Source organism: Pteropus medius, unplaced genomic scaffold, assembly GCF_902729225.1.
Source record: "Pteropus medius unplaced genomic scaffold, Ma_sr-lr_union100, whole genome shotgun sequence".
NCBI classification, from domain to species: domain Eukaryota; kingdom Metazoa; phylum Chordata; class Mammalia; order Chiroptera; family Pteropodidae; genus Pteropus; species Pteropus medius.
This window is the reverse complement of record NW_024354503.1, coordinates 3,113,967-3,137,552: the sequence shown is the minus strand read 5'-3', so window position 1 is coordinate 3,137,552 and position 23,586 is coordinate 3,113,967. Positions and strand designations below refer to the sequence as shown.

The following is a 23,586-nucleotide window of genomic DNA, read 5'->3' as shown; positions in this document are numbered from 1 at the left end:
CACATGTCTAGTTGATATTGGCTGTCAGCTGAGGTGATGGGCCACACGTCTCCAGCAGGCTACCTGATGTAGTCACATGGTGGCAGTTGAGAGTTCGAGGAGCAAGAGAAAGAAGACTCGATTGCACAAGCACTTTTTAACTCTCAGCTTCTATAAGTTTTGCTAATGCCCCTTAAGCCAAAACAAGTTTCATTGGCCAAATTCAAATTCAAGGGTAGAGAAATAAACTTCACCTTTTGATTGGAAGAACTGCAAAACACTGCGGCTCTTTTCTCTTCCCAAATATACCTGTATTAGTTATCTTTTGTTGTATAAGAAATTACTCCCAAACTTAATGGCTTAAAACAACATTTATCTCACAATTTCTGGCTTAGCTTGGTTGTTCTGGCTCAGCTTTCTCATGAGCCTGAAGTTTTCTGAAAGCTTGACTGGGGCTGGAAGATCTGCTTCCAAGAGGGTGCACTCACGTGGCTGGCAAGTCGGTATGGACTGTTGGCAGGAGGCCTTTATTCCTTGCCATATGGACCTCTCCATAGGAGTGTCCTCATGACATGATGGCTTTCACCAGAGCAAGTGATCCAAGACAGAACATGATAGAAACCACGATGTCTTTTACGACCTAGCCTTAGGAGTCACATACTGTCTATTCTGCAATATCCCATGATTCCAAAGGTCATCCATATTCAAGATGTGAGGGGACTATGTAAAGGCGCAAATACCAGGAGGTAGAACTCATTAGAGGCCACCTTAGAGGTGGCTACCACCCTATCATACATGTTAAGTGACCACTGAAAATGTCTTTATTCTTCTCTTATATTTATTGGGTAATTTGGCTGAGGATTGAATTCTCTCAGAATTTTGAAGATACTGCTCTGTTTTCTTCTAGCTTTGAGAAGTACAATGTCATTTCGATTCCCGATTCTTTGAGTTTCCCAACACTCCTTTTCTGGAAGCTTTTAAAATCTTCTCTAGGTCCCTAGTATTCTGATGATATTGTGGCTCTTTAGTTATTCATTATGCTGGATACCTGAAGGACTCTTTCAATTTAGAAACCCTATAACAGAATGTGAGCATACAGTTCAGGCCATCTGCATGCATGTGCACAATGCCCCTTGCAGGGAGACATATTTAGGGGTATGAAGAGAAGGGAAGTGGGGCTAGAGTCCTGTTCTCCCCACTTCTACTACCTTCTAGTGCGGAGTTCCAAGAGACTCAGAAATTTGACTATAGCCTTCCGGGTCATTGACAAACTTTGACAAAGTTTATTTGTCAAAGTACCAGAATAAGCTGTATTTTGTTTTAACATTTTATTAGCTTCATTTACAACTTTTTAAGTATGCTTCCATTTGTACTCTTGCTCCAGTTCTGCAAATATTAGATACGGCCTGCTGGGCAAGTTGCTTAGCTTCTCTAAGCCTCAGATTTCTCGTATATAAAATGGGAATAATGAGACTACCTATTTTGTAGGGTCTTATGATGAGGGTAATAGGAGATAATGTATGACTAATGCTTAGAACATCTGTCCCAAAGGAGAAGGTTAATTAGTGTCTATAACTATTGCCAACAGCAAGACTTTCAGCTCAGCACCCCTGTCTGGTTAGATGGGAAACTGCAATTGCTTAGGAGGCTGGATTCTGAAGAGACCAGCCTTTACGAGGTACCTTTGATTTGGGAATAATGCCTTTTGCCTCTGTTTACTCTGCCTGTCCTTTCTCTTGCAGTCCTATGTTGCAGGGATGTTTAAGGACAAATGGAAATTCTGACTGACTTCTAGGACTATCTGGAGCAGGTAGGAAAAGCTTCCAACATTTTTCTTTCTCCTACTCCCCAGCTCTATCTGCAAACATTTCGGTAGCTCAAGAACAGATTAATTTTATCCCTTTTCCCTTAACTCCTGTCTCATTTAGCCTGGGAGAAACTGTTTGTTACTTTTGAATATTTCTTTATGGCAAACTGAGAGTATAGTAACAGTGATAGCTAACTAATATTTTGCCAAGCACTGTCTCAAGGGCTTTACTTCTGTTTTTTAACCTTTATAATTACAGGTGTCCTATTATTATCTTCATTTTATAGATGAGACAACTGGGGCACAGAGTGGCTAAGTAACTTTCCCAAGGTCACACAGCTGGTTAGTAGTGGAACTAAGGTTTGAACCCAGGAAGTGGGCCTCCAGAGTCTGTGCTCTTAACTACATTGAGCCTTCTCCCAATATTAATGTTTATTGAATGCTTACTATGTGCCAAGCTGAGATCCCAGAGCTCAGGCTCTTAACCACCATGCTGAACTTACCAGCTGGGTTACCTTGGACAAGTCATTTTCTTCAGAGTTTCAGTTATAACAACAATCCTTTACTAAATGCCCATTCGATGTTGGATACTTCACCTAATTCATCATCGACATTTTGGCTAACATGTCTTGAGCTCTTTTTATGTGCCAGGCACTGTTCTAAGCACTTTACATGTTTTAATTTATTAAATCATTATATGATAGCTCTGCAAGGCTGATGTATTTTCCTCATTTTGGGGGGAAGAAACTGAGACACTGAGAATTTTTAAGTGATTCATTGAAGGGCACACATTTAGGAAGTACAGGATTTGAGGCTGGGTAGCCTTGTGGACTACCTGAGGCTTTGAAGCTGTTAGCGACTATTTCCAGTTCTCTGTGTTCAGGCCTATGGATGAATCATACATCCCTGTTCCTTTGAATTTAGGTGCAGCCAATGAAATATAATGGAAATGATGGATGTCACTTTTGGACATAGCTTAGCAGCCAGAGCAATATTCATTTGTCTTGAAAATCTTAGAAGCACGGGGATGGTTCCTCCCTTAGCTTGGGTCCCTGCGTGAGGATGACACAAAGCAGAGCCCCATCATGAGTGAGAAACAAACATTGTTTCAAGCCACTGAGATTTGGTAGCTGTTACTAGAACATAACCAAGTGTAGCGTTCCTCAGCTTCAGCACTATTGACATTTTAGGCCAGATAATTCTTTGCTGTGGGGGCTGTCCTATGCATCGTGGAATGTTTAACATTTTTGCCAAGTGTCTTGCTGGGGACAAAATCACCTCCAGTTGAGAATTACCGCCCTAGCATATCCTAATTAGTCTGATTATCCTGACAATCCTAAATAAACCCCTTTTAGACATGACTTCTTTCTTCAATAGCACTTTTCCTTCTTTTTCTTTGCTTTGGAATAGTTGCGTGGCATAGATATTACATGATCGTTAAGGTTGAAAGAATGTCCCCTATGAAACTGTCTTGGGCCTGGGACTTTTTTACAGGGGAGGCTCTCCAATTACTTTATTTTTTTTTTATGGTAATTAGTCTATTTAGACTTGCCATCTCTCTAGGAGTCAATTTTGCTAAGTTGTACTTTTCCGGAAAATGATCCACTTTATATAGGTTTTATGATATATTGCATATAGTTGTGGCACAGGGTTTTAAAAAACTGGGACATTTTATATAGAAGTCTAGATTTCTGTCTTTTCTTTAAAACTCAGAATATCAATATGGTAACACTGGGCCCTGCCTTCCACCCGGAAACAATCAGGTGGAGCTGTGTAAATAGCTCTCATTTTCCTTGTTTCCCACCACTCTTACACCAAACTCCTGGTATTTGAGTTTGTAACCCTCGAGATAAGAAATTAGGTAGAAGCTGCCCTTTTGGTGGTCATTAGGGACTATAGTGTAATGGAATCGATAGAATAGCTAGGAGCCCAATACATAAATAAATAAATGAATGAACAAGTTGAACTAGCGCTGTCTGGGGCAGTAGGGGCTAAGAGTGGCTAAGATTTCAGTAATCCAGAAGGAATCGCTTATCTCCAAATAGTTCCTAGCTTGTGACCCTAAAGCTTCGATTCCCATCAATAGGAAACAAAACTTTTCCTTTCATTCCACACTTAGAGGGAATGAAAGAATGACACCAAAATTTATTGGGCACCCCTTCTCACTGAATCCTTACAAGAATTTCTGTGGGGTGCCATTATTACTATTGTACAGTTGAGGGGACTGAGGCTCAGAGAGGTGTCACAAAGCTAGAATGGCGGAGTCAGGATTTGAACCTGGATCTGATTCATTCCAAAGCTCATGCATTGTTTTTCCACTATACTCGGCATTCCCAAACGAGGCTGCTCATCAAACTCACTGGGAGAGGCCTATAAAAAAGTCCATATTTCCAGATCCTACTTCTGACCTATTCAAAACAGATTTTTGCAGTGGGGCCTAGAAATCTGTATTTTAAACCATGATTTGTACAGTTCAGATTTTTGCAGCGGGGCCTAGAAATCTGTATTTTAAACCATGATTTGTACAGTTGTTTGATTACTGTCTCCCTCTTAAATGAAATCTCCCTGAAGACAGGGGCCATGTCTATCTTATTCAGTGACAAGAGTGAGGACAACACAAATATTTGCTGTGACTGAATGTGCAAGCTTCCCAGCCCTGACCAATGCGCCAACTGTGAAGAGCTTTTAAACTATTTGTGGCAAATCCTCTGGAGCAGTTCTCAAACAAACTTTAATGTACATGTTAAGAATTACTTGGGTTGCCTTTTTTTTTTTTTAATGCATATCATGAGGCCCCAACCCCAGAGATTCTATGCTTGAGAAACACAGGTATAGATAACTATATCAAATTCTGATAGCTTGAACCTTCCTCAGAAGCTTTTGAAGAGAGTTGAGACAGTAGGCATTACAGAAAGAGAAGTCTGGGGGCTTATGAAGACAAACCGCCTATTTCACTATTTAGCCAATGACTAGGGAGAGACTCAAGTGTACATGGAACGCTAGTGGAAAAACCCTAAGGAAGAAGCATCTGTCAAAGTGATAAGCCAGGTAGATGATTCTTCTGGGCATCAGTTATATACAACAGAGAAAAAAAGTCATTCTTAGAAATGATTATGGCCTTGGCTTGGGCATCTTTTTGCACTGGAGTCAGCTTTGCTGCAGAAGCCAAACACTGGGTATGTGTGTTTGTGTATGAAATGGTTAAATGTGACTGAGAATGTGCTTAGGAGTCAAGCCAATACACAGCACCACTGCACACTGATGACCTTGGGCAAGTTCTTAATTTCTCCGTGCTTCGGTTTTCTCATTTTTAAAATGGGGCTCTTACTACCTACCTTGTAGGATCGTTGTGATAACCAAGACAATGTATATGAGACAGTGGTTCCTGGCACGTAGCAAGTGCATAACCAGTGGGATCAGTTACTCTTACCTGACTGTAAGCGCCAGACTTGACTGTTACTCTGTATTCCATGGTCTAATACAGGTCCTGGCTCAGCAAATGTAGAGTTAATGAATAAAGGACAAAGGGTTACCTTACAAATTCTGGATAAAGTCATCCATCAGATACCACATTCCATAACTAACTTCAATGCATACTGATTTCTAACAGTGAGAATTAGATCCAGTAAAGAACTGGGAAAAATAAGGCCAGCCCATACACCAAGAATGCCCTCTTTAAGAGAGAAGAGAGAATATAACTGTGTTGCTATGAGATGTTGTAGGTTTGATGTAAGATCCGGCCCACTCAATATGTGCAGGAGCTAAAACCAAGCCTTTGGCTCTATTAGCAAATGCTGAAATTCCAGCATCTCGGCCAGTGCCAACACAGCAGGTTCTCATTAATTCTCTGTTGACTCACCTTTCTGCATTAGTGTTCATTATGCTCTCATTAAGAAACCAGTGTAAGACTGAGGAGACCTACCTGTGTCTTTCACAACTCCCAAGAAGTGACTGAATGGTGGAGTGGCACACACTTTGCAGTCAAAGAATGTGTGTTTCCAACCCTTTCCTTTTGCTACTTACTAGCTATGTGGCTTTGGCTGTTATTTCACCCCTCTGAGCCTCAGCTTCTAACTGTAAAATGGGGCTAATAACTCAGTCCCAGGGTTCCAAGAATAACAAAGGACAGTGCCTGGTCCCCACGAGGTGCTCATTTTTTATGAGTTCCTCCCTTTGCTCGCAGGGCTCTTTCCCCTTTCCCAATCCTGCTGTTGCTACAGACAAAAATCCAACATCCTTTATGGCCCAGCCCAAGGATGAAGATCTCTGTCTCACAGGCCACAAACCAGACACTTTGTTACCAACTTCCATTCTCTGACACAATAAGGGAGAAAGGAAGAAAGACAACAGTAAATGGGATTTTTTTTTTTTTTTATTTAGACATGGAATTTTTCTTCCTTTTCATATAACTTATCTAATTAAAATATTCATCTTGGTAGTTACCACAAAAAAGTAACATAGAAAATTGTATTTACATTTTGGGACCAAAATACAAATGAAGAGCAGGATGATACCTTGCTCCTTTTCCTCCCGCTTCCTGGAAAGAAAGAGAAAGCCCCAAAGAATCTGCTCATTACACCAGCAATCACAAACGGTTAATTTGTAACTTGGTGATTTGTATGTAGTGTAGCACAGAAAAAAAATTGCACAAGTTTTCACAAATGAGACCAAAGGTTCAACATCATCCCGTGTCTGCTCTGCAGCCGTTTCAATAACCCAGGTGAGGAGGTCATTTAGAAATCTGGTTTTTCCTCTTCCCTCCTTACTCTTCTCACCAAGTCACATCCCTGATGCAGACACTCTTGGAGGGGGAGAGGGGAAAGATCTGGTTCTATGCAAACAGGGGTGATCAAAAATCTTTATGGTAGTGATGTTGGGATGAACATATATATGTCTTTTTTCCCCTCCCTGCCTAAAGACGCCTAATAAAGGAAATTAAACCATACACATCTGAATCTGAAATATGAAAAACTGGTTTCAATGACAAAGACTTGAACACACAGCTAAGAGACAAATTTAAGGTCGTGGATACCTCGAGGAAGCTATTCTAGGCAACAGATACCTGGCACCTGACCCAGATGCTCATTTGGTTTTAGGTAAGAGGCTTCCTAATATCAGGTTTGCAGAGCACGCTAGGGGAAAGGGGTGGAATGGTAATACAAACAATCAAGAGAAATAACACTTAACTCAATTAAAAAATACACCAAATTAAAACACAGCAATACTTATGTCCCATTGCAAAGCAACACTCACTGAACAATGCAGCTCTTGCTGCACAGATTTCCTGCGCTGCTGTGGAATCTTTAAAGTTAGTCTAACTGAGGTCTCCAGGCTGGTTAAAAACTGTGGGCTCCAATTCTGGGCTTTGAGTGAGCATGTAGAGGGGACTGACTGCCAAGCTCTTCAGGCTGTCACACCAATCACGCCCTCAGGTTTCATGAGGACGGGCACCTCAAATTTATAGCTTCCACCTGGGTCACCACCAGGTGGGTTCCTACTACATCAGTGCTCTTCGGCAGCCAAGAAGAGCACTGACGCTGTCTTCCTAGTTCTGAGCTTGTTCCTATGTCAACGTGAAAGCGAGATCCTCCCTTCCCAATAGCTCCCTTGCAGCTCACCCATCCTGATGCCTCAGCTCAGACACTTTTGCTAAGTTGGCCCTTCCCTCCAAATTCTGGCTTAAACACTCAAAAAAAGCTTTAGCTGTAGAGTTCTCTATAAAACATAGCAAATTGCTGTGCTCTTCCAATCTCGTGATCTTTTTAAATAGAGCAAAAAGAAAACCAATTTCCAACTTTTAAAACCATTCACTTCTAGTAGCAATTCATAGAGATCAAGAGATTAAAGTGCTGGCTTTTAAAATTCTAAAGTTGTATTGGGGGGGTGGGGGCGGCTACAAAAGCCCTGCCATGTATTTGTCTTTCCTCCATGCCAGGGGAGGGAAAAACCCTAAAGTTTTGAATCAGAAACTGGAAATTGTAAAATGCTGAATTTCTGTGCAAATGAATTTTCCCAAGGTTCTATATCTTCTAGTAAGCCTCAAAAAAAAAAAAAAAAGTGGGAACTGGCAAAAAGGATGGAAGAAAGACTCTAGACCTTTACAAATAACCCCCCTTAATAAATACTATTTAATGAGTAAGAAGAGATGCACCTGCATAGGAACTCAAAGCAACACTGAGCAGGGTCTCAGAGGTGAGGAGTCCAGCCCAAACACTTCCTGTCTGCACGTGGAGGCTCCCCTCTAGGAGAGGCAGCCCAAGACCCCCGCCTTGCCCTACGTGGAACAGACAGCACACAGGCCTCTGGGATGCCCAGACCTTCTGCTGGATCAGAATCCACTCAGGAGAGTTGAACTGGGATGGGAGAATGGCTTTCACTAGGCTTTTGTCTAACTTTAATAAAGGACCCCGAAAATAAAAAGCTAAGTGTGTGGAAGAGGACAAAAAACAAAAACAGAAAAACCTGGGGGTAATATAAATACAATCTGGGGGCAATATTTATTAATTAAAACTATGTCTTATAGTTTACAAAGAAGCTAATTAACAACAAAAGTATAATTGACCTTAAAATCCTCAGTGTGACTGAGGCTTCACATCTTCTTCAGAATTCTGAAGTGTTCTCCAGGCAGGGAGGCAGTGGCTGCGGCACAGAGGCTCACAGGTGCAACACCTGCAAACCGTGCAGGATTCGGAGACCAAAGCTTCCACAGAGCAAAAGACTCCCGTCTCCTTTGGAAGTTCCATTCCCCAACCCCCACTGTCTTTGTATTCCTCACCCCCAAATTCCATCTCCAAGGCAAGTCCTCAGTTTACCGTCGCGAGAATCTGTTCTTAAAAGCTTTAATTGTCTTAGCCATCATTGGGGCAATTTCTGTGAAAAGAGAAATAAGGCCATTGTTTCAGATACATAGCAGTTTAGACATTTACCACCAGGGGTTTACAATCAAAGCCAAAGTCTTGGCTCTGCACCACCCCTTAAATGGATGCAAGTAGCAGCTGTCAGCTAACACCACAATAAAAACAGCGGCATACAGCTAACACTTGCTGAGCACCTGCCAGGCCCAGAACAATCTAACAACCTCACCAGGACGCAGACTGGCCAACCTGCCCCTGGTTGAACAGTAAGTGGCAGAACTGGAATTCAGTTCAGACTCTAATGGCCACACAGAGCCAGAATTTAATTCTGCTTCACCAACTTCCAAACTGGCAAAATCACTCCCTTCCCACCCCCATCTGTCCAGTGTAGCAACAGGTCTAAGAGGACCTAAATGCACATACCACCCAAGGAAGGCTAGCCTGCTCTCTCAACTGGTTAACCTGAGCACAGCCGAAGCTTAGGCCAGGACTCCCACCCTCCCAGGGGACCTGAAATGAATATAGAATGACGCCATTGTTAAGTTAGGACACCTCAGAATACTGGGAATAGTGCCAAAATGAATATTCACTATAATCATCATTTAAAAAATAAACATGCATATGAATAAACAGGAGAAAGGAGGCACTGACATTCAGACAAGCTATGAGCAAGGCATCATACATATGCTACATCCAAAACACAAAATGTGATGTGGTGGTAATGACATTATAGGGGTTCAAATGCTAGTTTTGAAATCTGAGCAGGAACCCCAAGTTACTCACTCTTCACAGTTGGCTTCCTAGGATCATAGGAAACAGTGCTGCTGACCACAGGCGCCAAGTGGGCACTGCTGGTGCTCGGGCCATCATATGCCAGCTCCTCGGGGCTGGCATTAAAGCTATTGCTGCTGCCACTGCTGGAGGGAGCATGGCTGCTTCCTGTGGAGTATGGGGCTGGCTTAATCCTGTATCACAGAACAAAGCCGGTTAGTCACAAGCATGAGAAAGCTGCCCTCAGCACCAAGAGCCTGAAGCTGGCCTTTCTGAGGTAGACTCAGTTTCATGGCTTTGACCAATGAAACTCAGCACCTTAGATTCTGGTGATGGCTCTGAGATGATAGCTTCAGCATTTCAGAATGAATGATAACCTCAACTTCTCATTGTTTATGTGTAAATCTGCATTGTGAAAATGCCAAGGTGACTTAGATTAAATTAGTCATCATAGTAAACCCATTTTACTATGATGCTTAATGAGGAAAGGGAAAGTATACGTGAATGTTTCTCAGAAGCCAGGCCCTGTGCTCCATTTAATCTTGATCCCTCTGAGAGGCAAGAATAATTATCCAGCCCACACTGCAGTCAAGGAAGCTGAGGTTCAGAGAGGTCAAGTGCCAAGCTAGTCAAGGTCAGCTTCCGGAACCCGCCCTGCATCGCTGTACTTTCACCCCACAAATGAATTGCTTCTTGTCCCTAGGCTGCCTTTTCAGGGTAAATGACAAGCACTTGGACTCTTCCCTGAGCATATGGAAACCGCAGAGAAGCAGATACCGTACTTGATTTTCTCGGACACAGCTGCTCCTCCTGTTCCAAACTTCTCCTGCCTCCTTCGAACATCACGAGGTGGCTTGGCCACCGAGTTGACAAAGGCCATCTTTGCTTGTCGGCCTGTGAAAAAATATGCCTTCTTGAGCAGAGATGCTGTTTTTTAATAATCTACACTATTAAGAAATAAAGGCTCAAGTGCCCCCAAAGCTCATCAGTGGTGAAAACCCCCCTCTATAGGGTAGCATTAGCAGGGGCAGAAGAAACCACCATTCCTGCCCCACTTATGCAAATTCAAGAGATTTAGGAGCCAGAGGCCCTACATCAGCCAAGCCCACCACAGCCCTGCTGTCAGCTAGAGCACAAGGCTCACCATTCTGCCAGGCCCCATCCCATCGGCACCCCCACCCACCTTTGGGCTTATTGGCATGTGCAGATCGGATATTCTTTGTCAGTACTCGTAGCCGCTGCTCCCGGGCATCCTGAAGCCGAAGGTACATCTCCCGCCATGACTCATACTCTTCTGGCCTTTCTTCCTTAAAGTCTCGGTGACAATGAACTTTCCACAATTGATCTGTTTCTTCAATTAATACCTAAAACCAGAACCAGGACATCATTTACTTGCAAGCGCTCTTACATATCTCTTTTCCACCCTTAATTACCAGTTTCCTAATGATTTTTTGATCTGCATAGCAGTAGTATATTAAAATACCCTAGTTCTAGAAAAAAAATCAAATCCCTAAATTAAAAGAAGTATAAGGCACTGTGCTAGCTGCTTTTGGGGGGCTGTGGAGCTAGGACACAAAACACCACAAAATTAGTTTAAGATCAGTCTTTTCCTTTAGAAAAATCGGTAAGGGATAGAACCAAGATGAAGTCAAATCTGGGCATTTCCCGAGCACTGAACTGTAATGGCAAGTGGGCCACCTAAGAGGGATATATTATAACCTCAGAATGAGAAACAGCTAATGCAATCAAATGAGTACATCCCAGCATTTACAAGAAGGATTTTTGAATAGATCTGAATACCTCTAGGAGAAACCTAGTCATCTGTGCTCTTTTAAAAATTCACCAGACACCTAAGCGTCAACACAAAGCTCTGTCCCCACCCTGGGTCCCAGGGGGCTGTGCTACCAGAATCCCCCCTTAATCTCTGTGAGTGGGCAAGCTCAAGGGAGATGAGGAAAGCGTTTTCTCACTCCCTTTGAATCCCACCTTGATTCTACCCCGGAGACCCACTTAAGACTCTAGAGGCAGGTGCTAAAAATATCATTTAACCCATTTCCCTTCTGCCCTGAGAATACTCACCAGTGGTACTTGTGGCTGCAGCGTTTACCTCCGGATAACTCACAGATTACAGTCCTAACCATACCCCCGAAATCTGCCACGAAATATCTCACTTTTATTGTTTTCACATCGCTCTAGCATATCGATAGTCTTTGGAAATAAATGACATCATTCTACTTATTCTGTTTTTAGTAGTGGTGTTTCCACTTACAAAATATAGTAATTCTCAATTGCTGAAAATGTCAAATCCTAAAAAACGTAGCATTCCTACGTGTTATGTTTACATCGTTCTTGAACAGTTGTTAGCCAAAGATTCATTTGATGAATCCAATTTATGTACACATTTCTGTTACATAGGATTAGAGACAAGTTCTGTGTAGAAATAACTGTAAGAACAGTTTTTATAATTTATTTTCACAATGAAAACCAGTCAGATTTGCTTCAGCCTCAAAGAGTGTGTTTATATAAAATTAATGCTGGCAGCAAGCTGTACTTTTTTTTTTCTAAACGGGAAATGGGTTAAAGGCCCACAGGCAAACCAAATATGTCCAAAACAGTGATCTGACCACTGGCCTGCCCTTCAGCCACAGCAAATTCAAAAAGACAAAGCTATTTCTGAAGACATAAGCCAGAAAACTGCCCTCTTCCCACCCAAACAGGATACTCACGTGGTTGTATTCCTCTATACGATACAGCTGTTCAGGAGTACACCTCTCCAAAACAGGTTCAAGAACAGAATAAGGGACACCTCCCACTTCAAAGATTGCTGCAGAGATCAAAGGTGAAAGCACTGAGTAGCAGCCAAGCCACCCAGTGGTAAGATCCCAGTGCCACAACATGCCTGAGAGCAAGAAAGAAGCATGTGACTTACAGTCGATGTTGTTTTTAAGTACCCGGATGCACTGCTGGTGCAAGGTCATCATTTTGGGGAGATAGGCACACTTGGAACCAGAATACACCTGCATCTTAGAATTCATTCTCCGTCCCGTGAATCCAGCTTCTTCCTCTTCCTGGGGTGAAGAGTGTGCTATAGTATAAGAAAAACAGGAACGTAAGCGAAAACTGTCCTTCCATCCCATTCCACAGCCTTGAGTTTGCCTTCTCAAGGCAACCAGTTACCAGTTTTTGCAAAAATAAGCAACTATGTATTTTATTTCTTTTTAACCAATTAATAACATACTCTCATTTTTTTTAATTTGCCACATTTTAGGAATCATGCCATGTCAGTACACAGACCTCTCACATTTTTTACAGTTGCATAGGATGCCACTGTGTGGATGAACCATGATTTAGCTGTTGATCTCTTGCTGAGAAACACGTGATTTTAAATTCTTTTGCTATGAAAACTACATTTTTTTAACCAGCATTATCACTTTTAATCCACTTAACAGGCAGATACCATTATTATTTTCATTTATAGAATGTGAAACTGATGTCCAAGGAAATTATTACCCATGTTCCTGTAACTTGTAGAAGCCAGAGCTGGATTCAAACTCAAAACATCAAACTCCAGAGCCTGTGCAATTAGGAAATGCACCAAAATCTGATGACAGAGCATGAATCAATTTTTTAAATCCTTTTTTCCATTAAAAAGACAGACACAGAAAATTACCTTTTCTCTTTGGTTGGAAGGAGGATATCAATTCGAGGGAAGGAAGTGGCCGGTAATTGGCCTGTATCATAGGTAATGGGATGTCTGGCAACACTGGCAATGCATCAGTGGGGACCTGCAGAGAAGAGACTAGTGACTGGAGAGCCCTCTTCTACAAGCACAGCCTCCCTTCCTACAGTCCATTCCCAAGAGTGCCGACTAGGCAGATAATGTCACAGGCAATTCTGGGCTGGAGGAGGGGCAGCAGTGTCATGTCTGACACCTACAGCCTAAGTCAGGAAATACATATAGATGGGCCCAGCACAACGGGACACCTCAGCAGATACTCTTCTTGGGTACTCCCCATCCTAGGGAGGCCCAAAGGAAACTACTTCAAACTGAAATTCGACAGGCCATATAAAATTCAGCCAACCAAAACAGCAGCAGGGTGAGTCCTGGGAGCTCAGCAGAGCCAGATGCTCTGAATGGGAAGCCACCAAGGGGATGAAGGGGTTACCTACCTTTCTTGGCTTGGCTGAATCAGCTCCAGTGAGCTGAAGCTTCTCTGACTTGTTTTCGTTCACCTTAGGTAATTTCTGAACTGAGTCCAAGTTTTTACTAGTGCTTTTCGAATCATTTTTTTTAAGTCCTTTTTCTCCAACGGTTGTGGCTGTTTTAACAATCTTTTTCTTTTTCTTCCGGGGCTGATCATAGCTGAGGTATGACTCAAAAGACATGGTGGGCTGCTCGAATTCATCATCCATATCCGTCTCCTCAACTTTTGGGAGGGAGCCCACTGACTTTCTATCTGAATGAGGAGTTTTCCCTTTCCCTTCCCGAGTCTTTAGGTTGTTAGAAACCTTCTCTTTTGTCTTGGGCAGCAGGTCCCCTGCCCCCTTTCCTATGTCTAAGCTGTCTAGACTTTGCTTGTTTTTGTCTGATTTGGTTTTCTCTGAGTTTTTGTGCTTTTGCTTTTTGAGGTGGTTGTCCGAAGCAATCTCCAAGGTGGATAAAAACTTCTTGGTGCTGCCCTCTCTTTCCTTCTCTTTCTTGACACCACTAGAGGGCAGTTTCTCCTTTGTGCCATCCCCAGAGAGGGGCCTCCGGTTTTCCTCTTTGGAGATGGCCTTATGGGGTTTCTCTCTGCTCAGGGATGACTTCTCATCTCCCCGGGAATCCACTGGGCGTTTTTCTTTATGGGAATATTTGTGCTCCTTGTTCTGACTCACAACCCCTTTCCCCTGGGGTTCACCCAGGTGTCGTTCCTGACTGACCCCCAGTCTGTCCTGAAAGGCATTACTGTGGCCTTTTCCAGGCTTCTGGTGTGAAGCGAAGGGCTCGTGGTCCTCTTCCAGGGATCTATAATGGTCCACAGACATCTGATGAGGACTGGTAGATGATGGAGGGGACTGAACATGGCCGTAATCGGAAGATTCGTGATCTGAAGAGTAAATCGGTGAAACCCTGTGGCCCCTCTTTCTCTCGTCTCTCCTCTCCTGACCGTGAGATGCTTTGTGAGGTCTCTCGAGCTCTGAGAGTTTTCTGTGTTTTTTCTGTCTGTGATCAGGACTATATGGTCGGCTACTGGAGGCTTTCCAGTTTTCATGGTAGTCCCCCTCTATCTCCTCCTCCTTCTGAAGCGCATCCCGGGGGCGCTTTCGGGAACTGTTCTTCTCAAAGTCATGTTCATCGGGCTCAGTGTTTCTAAATAAAAGATACAGCAGTTATAAACCTCAGTGTAATCCTTGTTCAGAGGACACTCACGGAACCTGAATTCACAAAACAGCTGAGGAGAATGCAGAGTAAATGTGTTCTGCTCAAAGACGCTCGATTAAGTTTTAAAACTGGGAAAACTCTAATATTCGATAAATGGAAAATGACAAGTTTAATTACAAGATACAAAGAAGATCAAACATCTTGTGGACACGAAAATGCTTAACACTTTTTTTTCATCACAGGGACATATTTAACTTGTTACTTTAAAAAAGGGGCTCTTATAGTTTGTTCACAACTGTAGAAAAAGCCTTTTAAAAAAAGGTTAGAAAGAAACATACCAAAATGTTAGTATTAATACTTGTCTTTGGATGATAGAACCACAGAAATTTTGATCCTTATTTCTATTTTTAAATATTTTCTAATATTCTATAATGATCATGGATTATGTTTATAATTGAGGCAAAATAAATACTTTAAATAAGGCAGAGAAGGAATAAAAATTTTCTGTGTATAAACACTCAAAATGCTTCCACCATGAAATTGAACAAGCCTACAAAGTAATGTTCTTACCGTTCCACAGGAACCAGCTTCTTCCACTGGGCCACCAGGTCCCTGGCAAAGTTTCCAACGTGCTCGTGTTTTCGTAAGCTATTTACTGTTTTCCCAACCCCGGTCTCCTATAAATTTGACAAAGTAATTATTGGAGGGTTGTGGAAAAAGGCTCACAATTTTCAAAGAAATCAGGCCTCTTGCTTTTCAACAACCCAATACTTCCTTCCTAAACTATACCCTAAAGTCTCAGTACAAAATTAGTTTGTTTCTATACCCCAAACCTCTAATGGCACACAGCAGCAAAGCATACTAGATTCAGAAGAGGAAAACCTTTAATAAAAACACTTTTAGAACTTTAACAATAATAACCAGAGTGATTATGGTAGGTGTCAGACACTAAGTTAAGAGTATCTGAATCAATCCTTACAACTCAGGAACCTGCTCCATTTTACAAAGAATGAACAGCCTAAAGTCACAGTACTTGGATTTGAACCCAGGACTAGTTGATACGAAAGCCAATGTTCCTTTAATTTTTAGAAATAAAAATGTTTGAGATAAAACCCACATCACATAAAATTCACCATTTTAATCATTTAAAAGTGTTCAATGGTTCAAATGGTTAAAAGTTTAACCATTTAAAAATAGTTCAATGGTTTCCAGAATAGTCACATTACTGTGCAACCATCACCACTAATTCCAGAACATTTCCATCACCCTAGAAAGAAACCCTGTGCCCCTCAATTTCCCACCACCGCCACCACCCCAACCACCACCAATCAATCAACTTTCTGTCTATGGATCTGCCTATTCTGGACATTTCATATAAATGGTACCATTCAATATCTGGCCTTGTGTCTGGTTTCTTTCGCTTCCAAAGCCCATACTCTTGATCTTACTGCACAATCTCTCCCAGTGGGAATGGGAATGGATATAGTTTTATATAATATCTAAAGTTATACAATTCTTACCGCAAGAATGTCTACAGTAATAGGTAAGGTGGAGAGTTTCTTCAAATATTTCAATAGCTGCAGAGAGAATAAAATAAAAATTAGTTCCTATAAAATCATACTCATTCACTAGAACAAATAAAAATATCTGACAATATTAATAATACTCAGTGCTAAGTGTTATACAGTAATAAGTACAGTTCCTATCCCTATTTTACAAGTGTGAAAACAGGCCCAAGAAAGGTAAGTTATTTGCCCCAGGATGCAAGTAGGGCAGGATTCACTCAGGCCTGTGGCTTTACAGTCCCTGCTTTCAATCAGTATGCCACACAAAGGGGAAATGAGACTTAGAGAAGAGAATCAAACCTACCAAAACTCTAAGAAAAGTCATCAACAACTATCATTTTGCCCCAGTTTTGAGAGAGAATTTCTGAGAAAGGTACCAATTTTATGAAAATTACCCATGGACCTGGCACAGAGAAAAATAAAAAGGAGAGGAGGTTTGTATAGGAAATGGGTATCATGTTTCCAGGAAGAGTCAGCAGTTTTTAACAGAATTGTTTTTTGGAATCGGTGGGAAACCAAGAGCAATTTCAACTTGCCAGAATCAGAGCATTGCCGTTAATGGTGAACAAAAAATGTCTGAGTAGGTTAGAAAAGTGATCTGGGTTTGGCCACATTTCCTTTCTGGAGTCCCTAAAACTTGGTCAAAATCAGGATAGCACTGCTGTTAAGACAGAGTTCCGGTCCGGAGTCAGAGACAGTCTTCAGTCTGGCTCTGTCACCTCCTTGCCAGGTGATCTTGTGCAAGTCAGTAACCTCTTTGAACCTCATTTACTTCATCAGCAAAACAGGAACTGGATCCTGTTTCTACTTCACAAGCTGTGAGGATTCATGTGTAGCCTTAGCCATGGTGCCTAGAATGCTATAAAAGCTCAATAAATTTTATTATTAATCATTTCATTTATGAATGGATGGATTTTAAATGACTACCCTTGATCTTCAAACAGATATTCCCTAGCCATTTCATACTTGTTCCATTTCTACCAAAAGTCACGACTGACCATGCCTTTCTCTAGGAAATGTTTACGTGCATACCATTCAAGGAATACTGCAAAGCACACGTAGTTCAAAATATATAACTGACTACCTTTACATTTAAATGTTAGATAACAAGATCTGTTTTTTCCATTAGTAGCCCAGGGTATAATTAGTTATGTCACATTGTTATTACATGAAATAGCAAGTATGTTTTTCTGGTCATTCTACTTCACTAATTACTGAATATGGTCAGCAGGCAGAGCAACTGGATCACAAGTGATAATACTGTTGACTAGGAATAAATGAGAAGTCAAGTGGTATATCTAGGGAGTTTCACCTTCATAACTGATTGAAATTATCCTCCACTTTAAATGTGATCACTACCACCAACCAACTCAGGGGAAAGTTTATGTGTATTTCTTGTCACCTAACTATGAGTACAAAGATTAATGCCAATTCCTTTTCTTAAAAGAAATTTTAAAATCATTGAAAAGGTTAAAAACAGGGTTGTCTCCCCTAATGCCATTCCCTGGAAGGCATTTATATACCATTCGCTGTGCTGGCTACTATGCTAAGTTCTCACATGTGTTACCTCATTTCATCCTCATCGACCACGTCTACAAAGAGGACATTATTCTCCCATTTTACAGATACTGAAACCAAGCTCAGTGAGGTTAGGTAACTTGCCTAATGAGTTATTACATCAAGTGTGTCTGCCACAGCATATACTACAAAGTCAGGAGAAACATCCAACATTATAATCTTGTCCTCAGAAAACAGGAACAGAAAATAGAGCTGTAGCTCACATGCCTCTTAGCACATCCCAAAGAAGGCAAAAGAGCTCCTCCACAGTGTTAAGCGTTGTTAAGACAGTTTAAAGTCCACAGTGTAAAGGTCACCATGGGGACAAAGGGTCCTTGGGACCTCTACGAAGCCAACATTAAGGATGGGGCCAGAAGTCACTGAGGGTGTGTTCATCTCGAAGCCTAGAACAGGAGGAATAAATGCTGCATTTCTGCCTTGCTTTGGGTTAGTGTTGGGGGCGGGGGCAACTTAAAAGCAGGCAAAACTAAAACCCTGGAGATTTTCAAGATGACTTAGCCCAACGTAAGAGAAAGAGAGATTCAGAGCCCCTTATTTTCAATGAGGTTCAAGAAAACAAAGCAATAACAAGGTAAAAGCACTTTGGGCATCCTCAGGCAGATGGAAACTTACTGTTATCAAACCAACAGACCAATTGTAGAGTTTGCAAGAACTGATAACAGGTCACTGAGAAATGTCAAATATTTGCACAGTACATGCTGAAGAATTTAAGTTGTCCTTTGCACACTCTTTCAACCAAAAGAGCAAAAGATGTCCCTAATGTTGACCCCCATTCTCCACGTGCCATGACACTGTGTTCTGGTTAGTTTCACATTCAAAATATAACACAGGACAGGTAACTTCAGCAGCCATGAAAATTATTTCCAATTAAATAGTAGGAACCGAGTGACCCTGATCTCTGCTCATACCTCTTCCCCAAGTAGGCCTCGATCACAGATGGACTTAAAGCGAAAACAAGTACAGTTAGATATCAATGTTTTATACCAAAAATCCATGAACATAGGTGTAGAATTCACCCATTGGCTAATAATGGTTTGAAATCAAGATTCAGTTGCAAATTCAATACTGCTATATAATCATCTGGCAATTTCAAGAACAACCTGTGGGAGCTTGTTGGGTTAACAGAGGGTTGAGGAGAAGGCCAGTGTGCCAGCTTGCAGTTTTCCCCCTACAGCTAGCTCATTTCTGAATGCCGACAATTGTGCCCTTTGCAAAAATGATCTCCCAACATTTTCTCATCATCTTAATGCTCACTTCGTAACACAAAGCCAGAAGTTCAGGGTGACTTTCTATCCGGGAAGAGAAAGCCCAAATACTTATAATAGTCACTAACAGTTCAAGCAGGATGAGGAAGTCAAATAAACCTTTTCCTAATTTGAAATTTCATGCATATCAACTACTAGAAAAGCTACTTCAAAATTTAAATTGTAGTGGAAGAATGACTATAGGTACTACATGGTGCGTTATTTTTTAACCTGTTAGACAAAATTGGGGGTGGGTAGATGTGCATAATATTGTTTTAAGGTTTTAAAGATTAGTCACAAACCTACAGTGTTTATGAAAATAAACCAGTACTCAGAAATAATGACCACTTATTAAACATCCATAAAGGGTTACTATAAAAAGCACCTTGTAAATATGCCTGGCCATTAGGTACTGAAGCCGCAGTAGAAAATCTAACACAAAACAGTTGAAAGCATTTAAGTTTTAGGATAGAAAGCTAAACTGACTTCCTAAAAAAGTGGATCTTTTTGAGCTAGGTATGAATGAGAAGAGTTAAAATGTAGCCTGATGGTGAGATGCCTTTAGAAATGGAGGGGAAAAAAAATCTCACCTATGAAAAGCTGGGAACAAGGTGAATAAAATTGTGAAGAGTGGTGATTAATACCTACTGAGCACTTCCCATGAGCCTAGTGCTTACGTCTTTTAATTTAGTCTTAGGAAGAAGTAGGTGAGGAACCAGGATCAGCAAAGAATGTCTCCAAACATCTATTTCTGATCAATGGATTAGAACCCAAATCTCACCACTACTTTATCTGGACTGCCTCAATTACTTGCTCTTCAAAAGGCACTCTGGGGGATCAGAGATCCAACTCTAAGGAACTGTAAACTCTAACTGGAATGCTGACAGAGACTGTCAAACACCTTGGGTATCTTCATCGATGTATTTCAATTTTAAAAAATTCTAACATCCACCACTCTCCCAGACACCGATAAGGTGGATAACAAAAAGTCGGAGAGGGAGAAGAATGCACTTAAGATAACAGTTAATAAAAAAAGAAAAGAAAAAACTAACTGAGTACAATTAAAAATGGTTGCACATCTCTCGCCGAAAACCAGAAACGGTAGCTCTTAACCTTTCTATCAAGGCTAGAAGAAAATCTATCTTCAACTTCTAACCTTTTTTTTTTTTTTCCTTCTAATTACAACCTAAGTTTTAGGCGTATCTACAGCTAGGTGACATGAGGTTTATTGTGTCGTGTTTTGAAAGGGAATTACTGAGAAAGCGAAAAGGTCCCACATCCTAATATCAAGCCGGAAAGCAATAAAAATGTCTCTTAGAGACGCAGGACCACACACCAGGCTTAGACTCCATCCCGCACGGGCAGAACCACCTCCCCATCCCTCCGAACCACCATCAAGACAGGAGGGAATCGGAAACACTTCGCAGGGAGGGACGGAGCGGGCGGGAGGCAACTCCGAGCGAGCTCTGCCGACCGGAGACAGCTGGCCCGGGACGCCGAGGGAGGCTCCGGGGGCCCGGCCGGCACGCGGCGTCCACACGGAGCGCAGCCCTGGCCGCCCTGACGGTCGCGAGCCCGCGGGAGCCCGGGCCCGGGCCGCGGGGACGGGGAGGCCCCGGCCGCCCGCCGCCCGCCGTGCGGGGTCCCCCCGCGTGGGCAGCGGCCACAGGCCGCGAACTTCCCGACCCCGGGCTGCGAGCGCGGCCGGGCCTGGCTCCGGGTCCGAGCCCTGCCCGCCCCGGCCGGCCGGGAGGGGGCCGCGCTCGGGCCCGCGCCCGTTACCGGGCCGCGCCGCGCCCAACGCCCGGCCCGCTGCCCGCCCCGCACTCGCTCACCTTCTTCGGGTCCGGGTTCGCGGCCAGGCGCGCCTGCAGCTTCTCCACCACTTGGAGCGCCGACTCCGCCGCCATCGCTGTCACTGGCGCGGCCTCCTCGCCGGAACTGGGCTCGCGTCGCGTCCTCAGGCCGCAGCTCCGCCCTCGGTGCAGCCCCGGCGGAGACGGAAGCGCGGCTGGCCCCTTCCGGGCCTCGGCGGGGTGTGCGGGGTGGGCGGGGGGAAGCGGGGCGCGGGGACCCGGCTGGCTGCAGGCCCCGCCCCCAGGGCCCGGGGGCCAGGTCCTCAGGTCCCCAGTGCCCGCTCCCTGGCCGCGCGCCCCGAAGGCTGCAGCCGTTGAGTCCCGGCGCGCTGGCCCCGCGCTGGCCGCTCCGGGCAGCCCCGCTTCTGGCCCTCAGTGTGCGGAGCCAAACCTTGTTAAACCTCTCCCGTGTCTAGTCAAGACTGAATGAGGCCACAGCGCCAGACCCTGGGTTTATAAAGCCTAATCCCCCACCCACCGGGGGGCTGTGAGCCACGCCCTAATTAACACCTGTCAGTGGTTCTGGGGCTGGTCCGCCGCCGCTCAGGGAGCCAGCAGCGATTGACGACAGCGACCACCCTACGTTGAGCACACTAAGCGCCAGTGGTCGGGTTATCTTAATTTCACCCTCAGTGCAACCGGGTGAAACGAGTTCTCTTATCCCCACTTTACAGATGAGGAAACTGAGGCTCAGGGAGACCAACTTAACTTGCATGTGGTCACAGAACAGGAAAGAGGTGAAGCTGTAATTTGGATCCAAATAATCTCGGTCCACTATGAATAGATTAAGGAATAGGTTAAGGAACGGAGGCCCAGAGAGGGAGAAAGGGACCTGTGAAAAGTCCAACAGCTTACCTACGTGAGGTAATAGCCCCTGGCTCTTGCTTTCCCCCCCCAAAAGTGTCTGGTACATAGGCACCAAATAAATACTAATTGAATGAATGAATGAATGAATGAGTGAATCAATGGCTGTTTCTTCTGAAGCAGTAGGGCCCGAATCAGACCAGTCCAAGACACCATCCTGGAGGGTATTAACTCTCATCCTAGAAGCACTAAATTTTACTAGTATGATTATTACTACTAAAAAGGACGACGAAATATTGAAAACAAACTTAAAATACCAGCATTGATTACATCTCATTTGATTAGATCAGATGAGATTAGATCCTAGTCAGATCTCCAGCAGCAATTTGGCAACGTACCTGACCTCTTGCTCAGAGATTCTTCCAGGTGCCAGCTATGTAAAAAGAAATGACAGAAGCTGTTTCTTCAAATGCGCTTTCATGTACTCACTATGCTAAGAAGCCCTTCCCCTACAGTGCTCCCACCCCTTTGCTTGATGCCCCTCCCTCCACAACTGACCCTTTTCAAGGTGTAGATAAATTGTCAAATTATTTTTGTCTTGTCACTGGGCTGTTTATCAAATGCACAGGTGACTGATCTGTCCAACATTAAATCTCTGCCAGTGGTACAATCCAGTTGGTAACACTGGCACTGGATATAAAGTCCATACAAGATTAATGACCACCCACTTGATGCCTTAAGACTCAATTGTATAATGGGGAATAATGGAAAAAACATCAAACTGGGTGTAAGAAGACATGGATTCTAGTCCCAGCCCTAGTCTCTCTCCTCTGCACAGCAAATATTTTCACATTTTAAATTCCTTCCATTTTAAAATGTAGCTTTGGTGCAATGGAAAATGGGCCGATTCTTGAAGCAGAATTGCTGACTAACTGACCTGGCATATACTCGGGACACATGGAACATTTTGTGCCTGATACCCAGGGAGATCTCAACAACCAGAATGAAAAGAAACAATGCATCTGCATGGGCGCTTCTGAAGAGGGTGCACCCATCCACCCCGTCTACGTCAGCCTGAGTCAGGCTTACCTGCAAAGTACTCTTACACTTGAATATGTGACTACTTCTCTGAGCAGTTAATTACATATGTGTCATTCTGATTAAAAAGAAAGTTCGTAATCACTTCTAAAAATGATACTCTGTATATGTTCATTAGGGGGTTACCACTGTAGTCCTTGGTTTACGCAAGGGCGTTCAACACCAGAATGAGTTCCCAAGGTCAGAGGCTGTTTTGTCCATGTTAGTTCAGCAATACCTAACATACCATGAAGGTTTGTTAAAAACTGAACTAATTATTAAACTTAAGGCTAGCCCAGAGTATCACCTGAAAACCTGAGGGGGGTGGGACTCCCTAGCTCTTCTGCTAGCACTACAGAGTCTCCTATGAGAGGAATTTAAAAACCTATCTCATTCTGCTCAGAAGGCACATTTAAGGCTATCCCAGGGGAGAAAGATGGGCAGGGAAGCTCTCATCTTCTGCTAAACACACTTGTGAGTTTTTGCAATTAATATGGGCTATTTATTAATGAAAATAAAGGTATTTTTATTTTGGAAAAGAGCAATCCCAGGCTGGCTGGTACTAGTGTCATTTAAAACACTGAAAGACAAGTGAGAAAAACAAACCCACCAACCATCTTGTCCTCAGCAGAAGAAAGGAGCTCTTGGCTTTCATGAAATGGTCAAGTAAGATGCCACAGGCTGAA

The 23,586-nt window shown here is 43.1% G+C and overlaps 1 protein-coding gene across 1 annotated transcript; it reads right to left on the bottom strand.

Annotated features, from left to right (window-relative positions):
* Positions 1 to 8,255: 8,255 nt before the first annotated feature.
* Positions 8,256 to 21,191, bottom strand: ELOA (elongin A). Its single transcript, XM_039854092.1, has 11 exons — positions 20,999 to 21,191; positions 16,297 to 16,353; positions 15,347 to 15,453; positions 13,582 to 14,764; positions 13,082 to 13,196; positions 12,341 to 12,496; positions 12,138 to 12,235; positions 10,595 to 10,775; positions 10,194 to 10,305; positions 9,424 to 9,605; positions 8,256 to 8,656 (listed from the first exon to the last, which is right to left on the bottom strand). Exons 1-11 carry the CDS (start codon positions 21,071 to 21,073, stop codon positions 8,595 to 8,597), a joined length of 2,328 nt encoding a protein of 775 aa, XP_039710026.1. The 5' UTR covers positions 21,074 to 21,191; the 3' UTR covers positions 8,256 to 8,594.
* Between the last annotated feature and the right edge of the window lie 2,395 nt (positions 21,192 to 23,586).